At 46.0% G+C, this 13,184-nt stretch overlaps 1 protein-coding gene and 1 long non-coding RNA gene across 2 annotated transcripts; one reads left to right on the forward strand and one right to left on the reverse strand.

Annotated features, from left to right (window-relative positions):
- Positions 1–1,152: 1,152 nt before the first annotated feature.
- Positions 1,153–6,926, reverse strand: nudc (nudC nuclear distribution protein). Its single transcript, XM_056298548.1, has 9 exons — positions 6,739–6,926; positions 6,002–6,079; positions 5,683–5,892; positions 5,495–5,578; positions 5,277–5,390; positions 4,637–4,831; positions 4,311–4,394; positions 4,076–4,194; positions 1,153–1,738 (listed from the first exon to the last, which is right to left on the reverse strand). Exons 1-9 carry the CDS (start codon positions 6,811–6,813, stop codon positions 1,687–1,689), a joined length of 1,011 nt encoding a protein of 336 aa, XP_056154523.1. The 5' UTR covers positions 6,814–6,926; the 3' UTR covers positions 1,153–1,686.
- LOC130128810 (uncharacterized) lies at positions 5,023–10,201 on the forward strand. The gene is made up of 3 exons (XR_008811933.1): positions 5,023–5,086; positions 6,265–6,405; positions 10,185–10,201. It is a non-coding gene; the product is annotated as an uncharacterized LOC130128810 (long non-coding RNA).
- The last annotated feature ends 2,983 nt before the right edge of the window (positions 10,202–13,184 follow it).

A 13,184-nucleotide genomic window follows, 5' to 3' on the forward strand; every position in this document is an offset into this window, starting at 1 on the left:
GTTACATGGTAAGGGTTACATGGTAAGGGTTACATGGTAAGGGCTACATGGTAAGGGTTACATGGTAAGGGCTACATGGTAAGGGCTACATGGTAAGGGTTACATGGTAAGGGCTACATGGTAAGGGTTACATGGTAAGGGCTACATGGTAAGGGTTACATGGTAAGGGCTACATGGTAAGGGCTACATGGTAAGGGTTACAAGGTAAGGGCTACATGGTAAGGGCTACATGATAAGGGCTACATGGTAAGGGTTACATGGTAAGGGCTACATGGTAAGGGCTACACGGTAAGGGCTACATGGTAAGGGTTACATGGTAAGGGTTACACGGTAAGGGCTACATGGTAAGGGCTACACGGTAAGGGCTACATGGTAAGGGTTACATGGTAAGGGCTACACGGTAAGGGCTACATGGTAAGGGCTACATGGTAAGGGTTACATGGTAAGGGCTACACGGTAAGGGCTACAAGGTAAGGGTACAGACTTTACATAAACTTGTGAACGCGCCCAACAGTCAGTTTAAGTGAAACACCACCCCCTAGTGGTGAGAAGAAAACACAACGAGGGTTGGACATTGTGTATAAAGGTACAAGGATTTCCACTGACTCCATTCCAGTGGATATGTTAGTGTGCTGACCCTGATGAAGACTATTACACCTTGCCAAAAACTGCCAGGCCTGGAAACAGCCGACTACCACCTCAGCCTTCTAAACAGTTAGCAGATTATTCATATTTCTAAAAGGCTTTGCATGTCATGACTTGGAGTGAAATACGAATCGATAAATCTTGGGGAAAAAAAATATCAAGATTTGCACTTCATAATTTCCCTCAGGCGACTAAAACGCTGAAATAAGGACGGCCCGGTCCTCCTCCGCATCCCACTGTGAGATGTGCCAGTTTAACCACTACGACGGGTTAAAGGCGGAGTATGAAATAGCTTTGAAACTTCTTTCATAATTTATTGATATTTGAAATAAGACATTCAGGAAAGCTGTTTTACATATTTTGGGACTCCTAACCCGCCGGGCTAATTCAGGAAAATTTGGGTTTTACCGTCGGTCTGGAGCCCTTGGCGGTCGTCCTAGCAACACTTTGCTGAGGTCAAACACTATGGACCAACACAATGGCTAATCTCAGCCTTCAGCTCAAGAGGTTGTGAATTCAGATTTATTGTAAAAATGTACAGGAGCAGGTGAAACGTTGGCACCGACAGTCCGCCCCAACTTCCTTCCCCCATGACGGTCTATCGCCGATGCCAAATTACCCGGCTGAGCCGTTTACCCTTGCATAAGCATTACAGTCACATTCAATAACTTCCCTCCAGAGAGGGAAAATGTCACACAGTATGACATGATATGACGTAATATAAGAATTCATGTTTATTAAAAAAAAAACCAAACACACATCTTTAAATATTCACAACACATGCTGAGGGAAACTGTAGGAGAGTTACAGTATTCAAGTTTGTTATGACTCGAAATTGAGAACTAACTGAATTGAAGAAAAGCACTGTATATATATATATATATATATATATATATATATACAGGGAGGGTTTAAAGGGGACGGGACAGTCGAAGAAGCAGTCCAGTTCAGTGCCCGAGGCTAGCTCCGATAAGGATTCACATGAATCACAGGCAACATGGATGTAGTTAGACACCATGGGCGGGCCAACCACAGCAGCTCTCAGCTGAACTTGGCTTTGGAGAAATCCATCTCTGGGTGCTGAGCCATAAACCTGCACACAAGACGTCACACTGTTGGTCACCAATACAAGGCATCGACAAAGCAAGTGGGTGTACAGTAACTGTGCGGTACTACGGCCAAAGAAAGTCTCGCCTCACATAAAACTATCGCAGGTCTTTTAAAGCTACTTAGATACACTCAGGAAAAGGAGTAATAGTCATGTTTACTGCACACACACACACACATCCTCAGGTCAAGCTGAACAAGAATAAGCTACGGGGGGCGTCCGGGTGGCATGGCGGGTCTATTCCCATTGTCTACCAACACGGGGATCCCAGTTCAATCCCTGTGTTACCGCCAGCTTGGTCGAGCATCCCTACAGACACAATTGGCCGTGTCTGCGGGTGGGAAGCCGGATGTGGCTATCGAGGTGCCTGTTTAGGGGGGAGGGGGAACTGGGGGGAATAGCGTGATCCTCCCACGTGCTACGTCCCCCTGGTGAAACTCCTCACTGTCAGGTGAAAAGAAGTGGCTGGCGACTCCACGTGTCGGAGGAGGCATGTGGTAGTCTGCAGCCCTCCCCGGATTGGCAGAGGGGGTGGAGCAGCGACCGGGACGGCTCGGAAGAGTGGGGTCATTGGCCAAGTACAATTGGGGAGAAAAAGGGGGGGGGGACGAGAATAACCTGGCTTAAAGCATCAAAAGACATGCATAGGTTAATACTCCTGTCTGTGCCCCTGACCGAGGCATGGATAAGAACTGGAGTTGGTCCCCGGGCGCTGCACGGCGGCTGCCAACTCCTCATAACTAGTGTGTGTTGGAATGGGTTAAATGCAGAGGATGAATTCCCCCACAGGGATTACTAAAGCACAAACGATCTTATTAAACCTTCATTGTGACATTATGAACGGGAGGAGGGCTGAATAAACACAGGTTACGATGATACTGTTATCGTCGTAAATCGTGTAGTCATAGTCTAACAGCCTCATCATCATCCCACCTCCAGCCCAATCCCTGCTGTCACACACGTAAGTCAAATCGCTGTCCCGATATTATCTGAAGTCTGGACACTTAAAAAGGTACATCCTTTTTTCGTGAAAAGCTCGGGATAAACCAGATGTAGGAAATGAGGCTAAGCGGAGAATTGCTCAACAGCAGAACAACGGAGTTGAGCGGACAACCGGGCAGACTCGACTCCTCACCGGCTATGCGTCACCGTGGACGAGGTCACGTTTGGTGCTTGGTGGAAGCTGGTACAGACGGCCTATCTTTTTTTATTACTGTAATCAGCGTGTAGCCTGACCTTGGGTGTAAAGAGGCAACAGAAGGCAAGCGACGTGGTCTGCTTCCAGATTCGGCATTCTTTTAAAACTTTTAAGTGCTATAAAGTGTCTATATACAATAGCTAGAGATAGCCCAGTAAAAAGCAGGGAACACCAACAAACACACTTAAAGGACCAGTGTGTAGGATTTAGGCGGATCTACTGGCAGGGATGGAATATAATATTCATAACTACGTTTTCATTACTGTATAATCACCTGCAACCACGAAATCGTTGTGTTTTTGTAAGCTTAGAAGGAGCCCATCATATCTACATAGGGAGGGGGGGTCCTCTTTCACGGAGCCCGCCATGTTGCGCCGCCATGTTGCTACTGTTGCCCAGAAGGGACAAACCAAACACTGGCTCTACTCAGTGCGGTCGTAGACGATGAGATCATTTTGGAAGTAGCTGTCGGCACCTGAAGGCCACTGGAGGTTTTCCTATACACTTGGAATGGGAGAGGTGAGTGTAGGGGCATCCAGTTGGTTGCAATCTGCACCTTCACCGCTAGATGACACTAAATCCTACAAACTGGTCCTTTAAAAAGGACGTTTGAAATGAGGCATGCAGAAAGAGAAAAAAAAAGGGGTATATGAAGATGTTTGGGGGAAGATCGGCACACTGGATTTAGAGAACAGTGGAATAGGTTAATTGAATGTACAATAAGTGAGTGTAGTGAGTTAGTCCCAGGAATCTGAATTACCCTGTTGAGCTTTCTTGAAGTTTGCCTGACTTGGTAAGGAAGTAAGGTGCCAATATGATATAACCACCAATGACATGTCTATAATTTAACACGCAACCCTTTGTCAACTTAGTGAATAATACATGTGTGCTCAGTGGCTAGATTCACGACAGGGCAGCCTGCTGTCATTTACGACTACAGTAATAGATTAGTGCATTGTGCCAGGACATGGATTAGTGTTTTGGCTGGTTGTCTGAATTGGGCTTCAATACGAACACTCACTCTTAAATACTGGACTAGTGATTAGTACAGCACATCCTTTATCAGGGAAAGAGAACATGCAAGCAATGTTCTATATGGGAATAAGTCGACATGAATTTGTTACTTTTTGAGAATGTCTTGTTTCTTCTGCTCCTCAGAGGTGGGCAGCCCCATAGATTTCTGCCTTTGGTCGTACATCATCTTCTCTACCATTCCCCGTGTCTCTCCATCTAGGTCTGAGAGCTAAGCAGGAAAGCAAATGGAAGAAAAAGAGAAAAAAGAAAAGATCAAAATAAGGGTTTCCCCAATAATCTTTGTAACTTGTTGTTTAAGTAGTGTACAATTTATGCAGAAATTACCTTTGAGTTCTCTGGACAAATTTTCTTGGTGTTGATTTCTGGATCTGTTTCAACAATCTTATTCCACCAGTCCATTTTATTAATCTGGAATTCAAGAATATAGTTTAGATCCATCAGCACTTCTTTCAGCACCTATATGTAGAACAGATCTGGCTGGCATAGAAATCCAATTTTTCTGTAGCATTTTGCACTGTTACTTTAACCAATACAAGACGTTAGACATAATTTTTCAGTACAGATGCATGAGAGATGAAGGCTTGAGCCATACAACAGCTACAATTTAATCCACAATAATCTACAGTGTTTAAGACCACGTTTTTCTGTACCTTTTCCAGGTGGATGGTGATAACCTTTCCATCCTCTATGAGCCAAGAGCTCTCCTCTACCTTCACCTCATTGTGCAACTGGCCTTCAATAACAGGAGGATGCCCCTTCAGGCCAACCAACAGGGAGCGTCGCTGGATGTCCACCACCACATCTTTGCCCTTAATGCGGAACTTCACATCGAAAGGCACTACCAGCTACGAGAGATAGCGGGGAATTAGTGTTGTGTGTCCCTGTTTTGTCTACTCCTTGGCCCTCCTCCACACAGCTGTGTGTGATTTAAGCGGTGTAGGTCTTAACAGTTATTTTCCTTTTTCTTTCAGGGAAACTAATCCCTGCTGCATGATTTTTTAACAGATTGCCTTTTCCCACAGGGATAAGGACAGCTGCCAAACAAAAAAATATGAGCGAAGAGTGACTTCTACGAAAACTGACTTCACCGTGAGATTGGGGTAAGACGTGTCTCAAGACACCAGTATAGAGAAACACAAAAGATATGGTTTGTCAAGCGGGGGAACCTAATAAATATCCTAAATCAACACACTTTCTATGGGAGGCTTTTTAAGCACTAGTATAAAATGTCATGTTTTAATGTGACTACAGTTCAATACATATCTTTAGTGTACAGTCAAAGGTACTTACATCGACTTCAGACAGCGTCTGTGTCCACCTATAGTTGGGCAGGTCAGCTCCGTTCCCTGCATTGGGCTTCAGCTTATCTTTGTCCTTCTCATCCTCCTCTCCTTCTGAGTCAGACTGGACAAAATGAAGACATAAGCAAATGGGCTAACCTATTCTACTTTTCATCATACCGCACCCCCAAATTACACTTGACCCTTTAGTACCACATATATTCTCACCCCCTTGTCTCCTTTCTCTGTTTTTTCAGATATGTTTTGTACTTTTGTTGTTGTTGTTGTCCCAGTTTTCTCTTGATTCTTTTTCTAAATCAAAGAAAAAAAAATTAAATCACACATTGAGTGCTCATCAATTTAAATACATGGACCAAAATGACAGTGAAGCGACGGGTTGTCAAGGCATTTATCACCTGGTCGATTTCAGATTGAAGTTTTTCTGCTTCCTCGTCAGTCAGTTCCCGAATTTGGGGTCCACTGTCATCTTTCTTCTTCCTTTCCTCCTCCGCCAGCTTAGCAGCCCTTTCAGCCTTCTCTTTCTTCTCCTTCTCCTCTCTGGTCTGTTTTTCTTGGTTGGCCTTCATTGCGAGCTTGCTATGGTAAGCGAAGGAATCCGTCACAATCTGGAAAAGAAAGACGGAAAGATTTAGAGGAAGCCAGTGAGGGTCTGTAGACTGCGGTGTACCAAACTTCACGGTGCACACAGACACCGTTGCCGGCCTGGGGACCCACCTTCTCTGCGGCACCTTGCTCTCCACCAGTGAAGAAATCAGTTTTGCGTTGTAGAAAGCTGAAAAACGTGTTCACCAACTGTTGAGGCAAAAGGGAGAATATGGAATGATTCTGACTCTGGTTGGTAGGCAGCATTGTTGGCATGTGACTGGGCTGGACTCAGACATTGATGGCGACAACAAATGAACATCAACACAGCAGTTAGTCTTCTGTGGTCAACGTGCTTGACTTCTTACCACCGAGCTCATTTGTTTCACTCATAGGCCAGCCTGCAGAGCCCCATACCAAGATGTGCTGAAACCAGTAACTTTCACATAGATGCTACTGACCCTCAACACCTCATGCATGCAGCAGATGGCTTCTTAACAAGGCCTAACAGCAGACGACCACTGAATGAATGAACGGTAACGTGGAAGGGCTGCAGCACAGACGAGGGGTAGTTTATCCTTCTTGGACAACTTAACTAAACTTCTGCAGCTGTGTAGCTTGGCTAGCTTAGCCCAAGCGGACCATCTCTTCGGGTTAATGTTAAATATCGTCGCATTTAAGGAATGCCCTCCATTGTAGACACCGGGGGCACAGCTAAAAGCCATTTTCCAGTACGTGCAGGTTCTTGTGGCTTTTGGTGGTGAACGCTAGCTAGTAAGCTACGAGGCGTAGCTTACTAGCTAGCGTTAGCCCCGTTCACTCTGCCGGTAGCTAAGAAGCTATAGTTGGGTATCAGTAAGTCAACATACCTCTTGTACTCCTCCTTCGTGTTGCTGCGCCATAACAAGCAGCATTCCGTCATACTTTTGCTCATCGTCGCCCATCTTGGTGAGATACGTTAGCGTAGATATAAAGTAAACGTTCAAATGAACACTTTAAAAAAAAATATATATATATAGAGTTAGCAGCAAACGTGATGCCAGTCACGCCGATTATACTTCCGGGAAATAAGCGCCGCCTACAATTATTTCGCCCAATCGGCGACGTAGGTTTTGAATGACACCCGAGCTCGCCAACAAAATGAGAGGTTGGTCACCTAGCGAGGGACTCGCGAAACCGGCCGAATTTTCTGGACGTTTCATTAACGTTTAAACTAGGAACGTCTTTAATTGAAAAAAATGAAAAAAATAAAAAGACCTCGAGAGTGGAAATGAAATACAATTATTTTACAACTGCAAGGTATCATTACTTGTCCAGTTCAAGTGTTGTTTATCATATGTGCAACAATGCAGCGTGGCAGGCATTGCTGGCAATGACATGCTTGGGCAAAAATAAATAAATAAATAAATAAATAAACAAAATGAAAAAATTCGACACTAAAATTTAAAGTTAAACTAAAATCTAAAAAAAAACCTGGAAAATTGTGTTATGTGGCTTCATGTTGTGCATTAAAGCATCTCCACTGTGGTTATTTTGATATAAATAGATAACAATATAACCTGCCTCTTGGTTTTACTAAGTGGAATGATAAGACAGGTTTATTCACTGAGTCCAGTAGCATCATCAGTAGCTTCCTGACAGGTAGCCCAGGCCACGTGTTGATGTTCCTGACAGGTAGCCCAGGCCACGTGTTGATGTTCCTGACAGGTAGCCCAGGCCATGTGTTGATGTTCCTGACAGGTAGCCCAGGTCATGTGTTGATGTTCCTGACAGGTAGCCCAGGCCATGTGATGATGTTCCTGACAGGTAGCCCAGGCCATGTGTTGATGTTCCTGACAGGTAGCCCAGGCCATGTGTTGATATTCCTGACAGCTAGCCCAGGCCAGGTGTTGATGTTCCTGACAGGTAGCCCAGGCCATGTGTTGATGTTCCTGACAGGTAGCCCAGGTCATGTGTTGATGTTCCTGACAGGTAGCCCAGGCCATGTGATGATGTTCCTGACAGGTAGCCCAGGCCATGTGATGAAGTTCCTGACAGGTAGCCCAGACCACGTGTTGATGTTCCTGACAGGTAGCCCAGGCCACGTGTTGATGTTCCTAACAGGTAGCCCAGGCCATGTGTTGCTGTTCCTGACAGGTAGCCCAGGCCACGTGTTGATGTTCCTGACAGCTAGCCCAGGCCACGTGTTGATGTTCCTGACTGGTAGCCCAGGCCATGTGTTGATGTTCCTGACAGGTAGCCCAGGCCAAGTGTTGATGTTCCTGACAGGTAGCCCAGGCCATGTGTTGATGTTCCTGACAGGTAGCCCAGGCCATGTGTTGATGTTCCTGACAGGTAGCCCAGGCCATGTGTTGATGTTCCTGACAGGTAGCCCAGGCCATGTGTTGATGTTCCTGACAGGTAGCCCAGGCCATGCATTGATGTTCCTGACAGGTAGCCCAGGCCATGTGCTGATGTTCCTGACAGGTAGCCCAGGCCATGCGTTGATGTTCCTGACAGGTAGCCCAGGCCGTGTGTTGATGTTCCTGACAGGTAGCCCAGGCCATGTGATGATGTTCCTGACAGGTAGCCCAGGCCATGTGTTGATGTTCCTGACAGGTAGCCCAGGCCATGTGTTGATGTTCCTGACAGGTAGCCCAGGCCATGTGTTGATGTTCCTGACAGCTAGCCCAGCTGCCCAGGTCACGTGTTGATGTTTTTACGCCGGATGGCATATCGGTCTTGATATGCCATTGTGTTTTATAGCACACAATTTAAGATATGCAAATGTGCAATTGCATTATCTTATATTCTGTATTGACCCATACCTTTACTATGGCAAAATGTATGGAGACATAAGTGTGATAGTAGTAGATCCCATATTGAGGCATAACAGTTGCTGTAAATGCATTTCCAGTGCTGTGTTCACAAGATACCAATGACACCACACACAGTGTTATTCAATTCAATTCAATGCAAATCAAATCTTTATTTTCCTGCTAGGAGAAATCTGGCCTGTAACCAGGGTTCATAAAGAACATAAATATAATTTAGATGACCACATAAAAACACATCTATTACAGTCATTTTGGAGGATTTTTTTTTTTTTTGTGGTTCATAAAAACTTACAAGGATTACTAGTAAACCTGATTTACACTACATATCTATTTAAGCCCTTCTTATGGTGCAAAGTTAGTTGAAACAACAGCTTCTGCCAGTTTGGACAATATGGAAAAGCCAGACCTTGAATAAAAAGTGTAGATATTTCTATTTAAGCAAACACCCCTGGTGGTCCATGGTGATTTGGATGGCAAACTTAGGATGCCCGCTATAAAATGTTGACCGGTGTGATGATGGAAAGAAGCTTTTGTCCAGCATACGAGATATCTGTTGTTGTTGCAAATGCATAGTGTAGTTTCACATTACAGGCTGTGTTGAAGCTCAGCTTCCTCAGCCCCAGGCACCAATTACATGTGAGCAACTCATATTTCCACCCGTCCATCCATCCATCCATCCATCCATCCATCCATCCATCCATCCATCCATCCATCCTTCCATCCAAACTGCTTATCCTGCTCTCAGGGTCGTGGGAATCCTGGAGCCTATCCCAGCAGTCATTGGGTGGCAGGCAGGGAGACCCTGGACAGGCTGCCAGGCCATCACAGAGCCAACACACACACACACACACACACACACACACACACACACACACACACACACACACACACACACACACACACACACACACACACACACACACACACACACACACACACACACACACACACCTAGGGACAATTTTACATTAGCTAAGGATAGCTAGAAATGGTTTTTATAATGCTAATTTTGACCACGCTAGCTACCAAGCTAAAGTTGTTTTAAGCATTTACACATTCTGACTAACTTCAATCATAAATATTAAAAATATATACATATCGTAACACTTTCCAACAGCGTTGATCTATAAACGAAGCACAAATAAAGACAAGGACTGCTAGCTTGGACAACCCGCCTTCAGAGACTTGCCTTTTCAGGCCTTCGCCGCCATTTTGCAGCCATCAGTCATAACTAACGACTGGAATTTTAGGGGATTTGCTTGCAGTGAGTTACAAATTGATTTTACCCGTCTCTTTTTTTTAACTCAACATCTTTTACTCCACTCTTTTTACCCTAACCTTAACACGAATAACGTCAAAGCCACATGGTTTTGGACGTATTCGTCAGCTTCTGGAGCATCACCGTGTCTAGAAATACACTAAAATCCTCCCAAACACTGATGTCTCATTAAGGTCCCCCTTTGTCATTTTCCAGTTTATCAGATGACTCATTTGTCCAGGTCCACCTGCCCCCGTGTGTGTCCGCTGACCCGCTTAAGCAACAGTCCAGCCGAGCTGAATCCATCAAGCATAAGGCATCGCACACCCTGCAGAGATCAGTTACACACAACATCCCACACCCCGCACAGATCAGTTACACACAACACCCCACACCCTGCACAGATCAGTTACACACAACATCCCGCAGAGGTCAGTTACACACAACATCGCACACCCTGCAGAGGTCAGTTACACACAACACCCCGCAGAGGTCAGTTACACACAACATCGCACACCCAGCAGAGGTCAGTTACACACAACATCCCACACCCTGCACAGATCAGTTACACACAACATCCCACACCCTGCACGGATCAGTTACACACAACATCCCACACCCTGCAGAGATCAGTTACACACAACATCCCACACCCTGCAGAGGTCAGTTACACACAACATCCCACACCCAGCAGAGGTCAGTTACACACAACATCCACTACCCCGCAGAGGTCAGTTACACACAACATCCCACACCCTGCAGAGGTCAGTTACACACAACATCCCACACCCTGCAGAGGTCAGTTACACACAACATCCCATACCCTGCAGAGTTCAGTTACACACATCATCCCACACCCTGCAGAGATCAGTTACACACAACATCCCACACCCTGCAGAGTTCAGTTACACACATCATCCCACACCCTGCAGAGGTCAGTTACACACAACATCCCACACCCCGCAGAGGTCAGTTACACACAACATCCCACACCCCGCAGAGGTCAGTTACACACAACACCCCACACCCTGCAGAGATCAGTTACACACAACATCCCACACCCTGCAGAGGTCACTTACACACAACATCCCACACCCCGCACAGATCAGTTACACACAACACCCCACACCCCGCAGAGGTCAGTTACACACAACATCCCACAACACCACACACCCTGCAGAGGTCAGTTACACACAACACCCTGCAGAGGTCAGTTACACACAGCATCCCACACCCTGCAGAGGTCAGTTACACACAACATCCCACACCCTGCAGAGGTCAGTTACACACAACACCCCACACCCTGCACAGATCAGTTACACACAACACCCCACACCCTGCACAGATCAGTTACACACAACACCCTGCAGAGGTCAGTTGCACACAACATCCCACACCCTGCAGAGGTCAGTTACACACAACACCCCACACCCTGCAGAGGTCAGTTACACACAACACCCCACACCCTGCAGAGGTCAGTTACACACAACATCCCACACCCCACAGAGTTCAGTTACACACAACATCCCACACCCTGCAGAGGTCAGTTACACACAACATCCCACACCCTGCAGAGGTCAGTTACACACAACATCCTACACCCTGCAGAGGTCAGTTACACACAACACCCCGCAGAGGTCAGTTACACACAACACCCCCGCAGAGGTCAGTTACACACAACATCCCACACCCTGCAGAGGTCAGTTACACACAACACCCTGCAGAGGTCAGTTACACACAACATCCCATACCCCGCAGAGGTCAGTTACACACAACATCCCACACCCTGCAGAGGTCAGTTACACACAACATCCCACACCCCGCAGAGGTCAGTTACACACAACATCCCATACCCCGCAGAGGTCAGTTACACACAACACCCCACACCCCGCAGAGGTCAGTTACACACAACACCCCTCAGAGGTCAGTTACACACAACATCCCACACCCCGCAGAGGTCAGTTACACACAACATCCCACACCCTGCAGAGGTCAGTTACACACAACACCCCTCAGAGGTCAGTTACACACAACATCCCACACCCTGCACAGGTCAGTTACACACAACATCCCACACCCTGCAGAGGTCAGTTACACACAACAGCACACACCCTGCAGAGGTCAGTTACACACAACAGCACACACCCTGCAGAGGTCAGTTACACACAACATACCACACCCCGCAGAGGTCAGTTACACACAACACTGCACACCCTGCAGAGGTCAGTTACCATAACTCTCACTTAGTATTATCTCTCTCTCTCTATCTATATTTTGTGTGTGTGGCATAAACAGCCAATCAATGGCAAAACAAAGCTAAAGTAAATACTCAGCAAGTACAAATACTTTTCTTCTATTATTTGTATTTGATCTTTTTTTTACTTTTAATTTAATTTTATATATTATGGGCGGCACGGTGGCGCAGTGGCTAGCGCGGTCGCCTCACAGCAAGAAGGTCCTGGGTTCGAGCCCCGGGGTAGTCCAACCTTGGGGGTCGTCCTCTGTGTGGAGTTTGCATGTTCTCCCCGTGTCTGCGTGGGTTTCCTCCGGGGGCTCCGGTTTCCTCCCACAGTCAAAAGACATGGAGGTCAGCTGAATTGGCCGTACTAAATTGTCCCTAGGTGTGTGTGTGTGTGTGGGTCCTGTGATGGCCTGGCGGCCTGTCCAGGGTGTCTCCCCGCCTGCCGCCCAATGACTGCTGGGATAGGCTCCAGCATCCCCGCCACCCTGAGAGCGGGATAACTGGTTAAGATGATGGATGGATTTTATATAAATAATTCTATATATTATTTATTGTTTTAGAAAAGTGCTATATGAATAAATATATTAATTTTTTCAACAAAAATCAGTATTTGTGTGCAATACTGCTATATCGACATACCAGACTATTCCACACGTAATAAGTGAGCACCTATCCAGACTATCAGTTGTGACAGATATGAGTGGGGGGGGGGGGTATATCTGTATATGAGGTAGCAGTGACTGAGAGGGCGCTGCTCTCACATGACCCACATAACATATCTACGGAGCTGAAAGTGGTTACTGCATTTATTAGACTGCTGCGCCGGCTTATCACTTCATATTCAGGGTTACATTCTTCCTCCAGGCTTTTTTTTATTATTATTATTATTATTATAGCATCTTCTTCTGCTTAGCACTAAATGAAATGAAGATCAAATTAAATTGTTTTTTAAACCTGTGCAAGATTTATAATTCTTTTACCTCGTGACAATAGACTGGG

This window comes from Lampris incognitus, chromosome 18 (assembly GCF_029633865.1).
Source record: "Lampris incognitus isolate fLamInc1 chromosome 18, fLamInc1.hap2, whole genome shotgun sequence".
NCBI classification, from domain to species: Eukaryota; Metazoa; Chordata; class Actinopteri; order Lampriformes; family Lampridae; genus Lampris; species Lampris incognitus.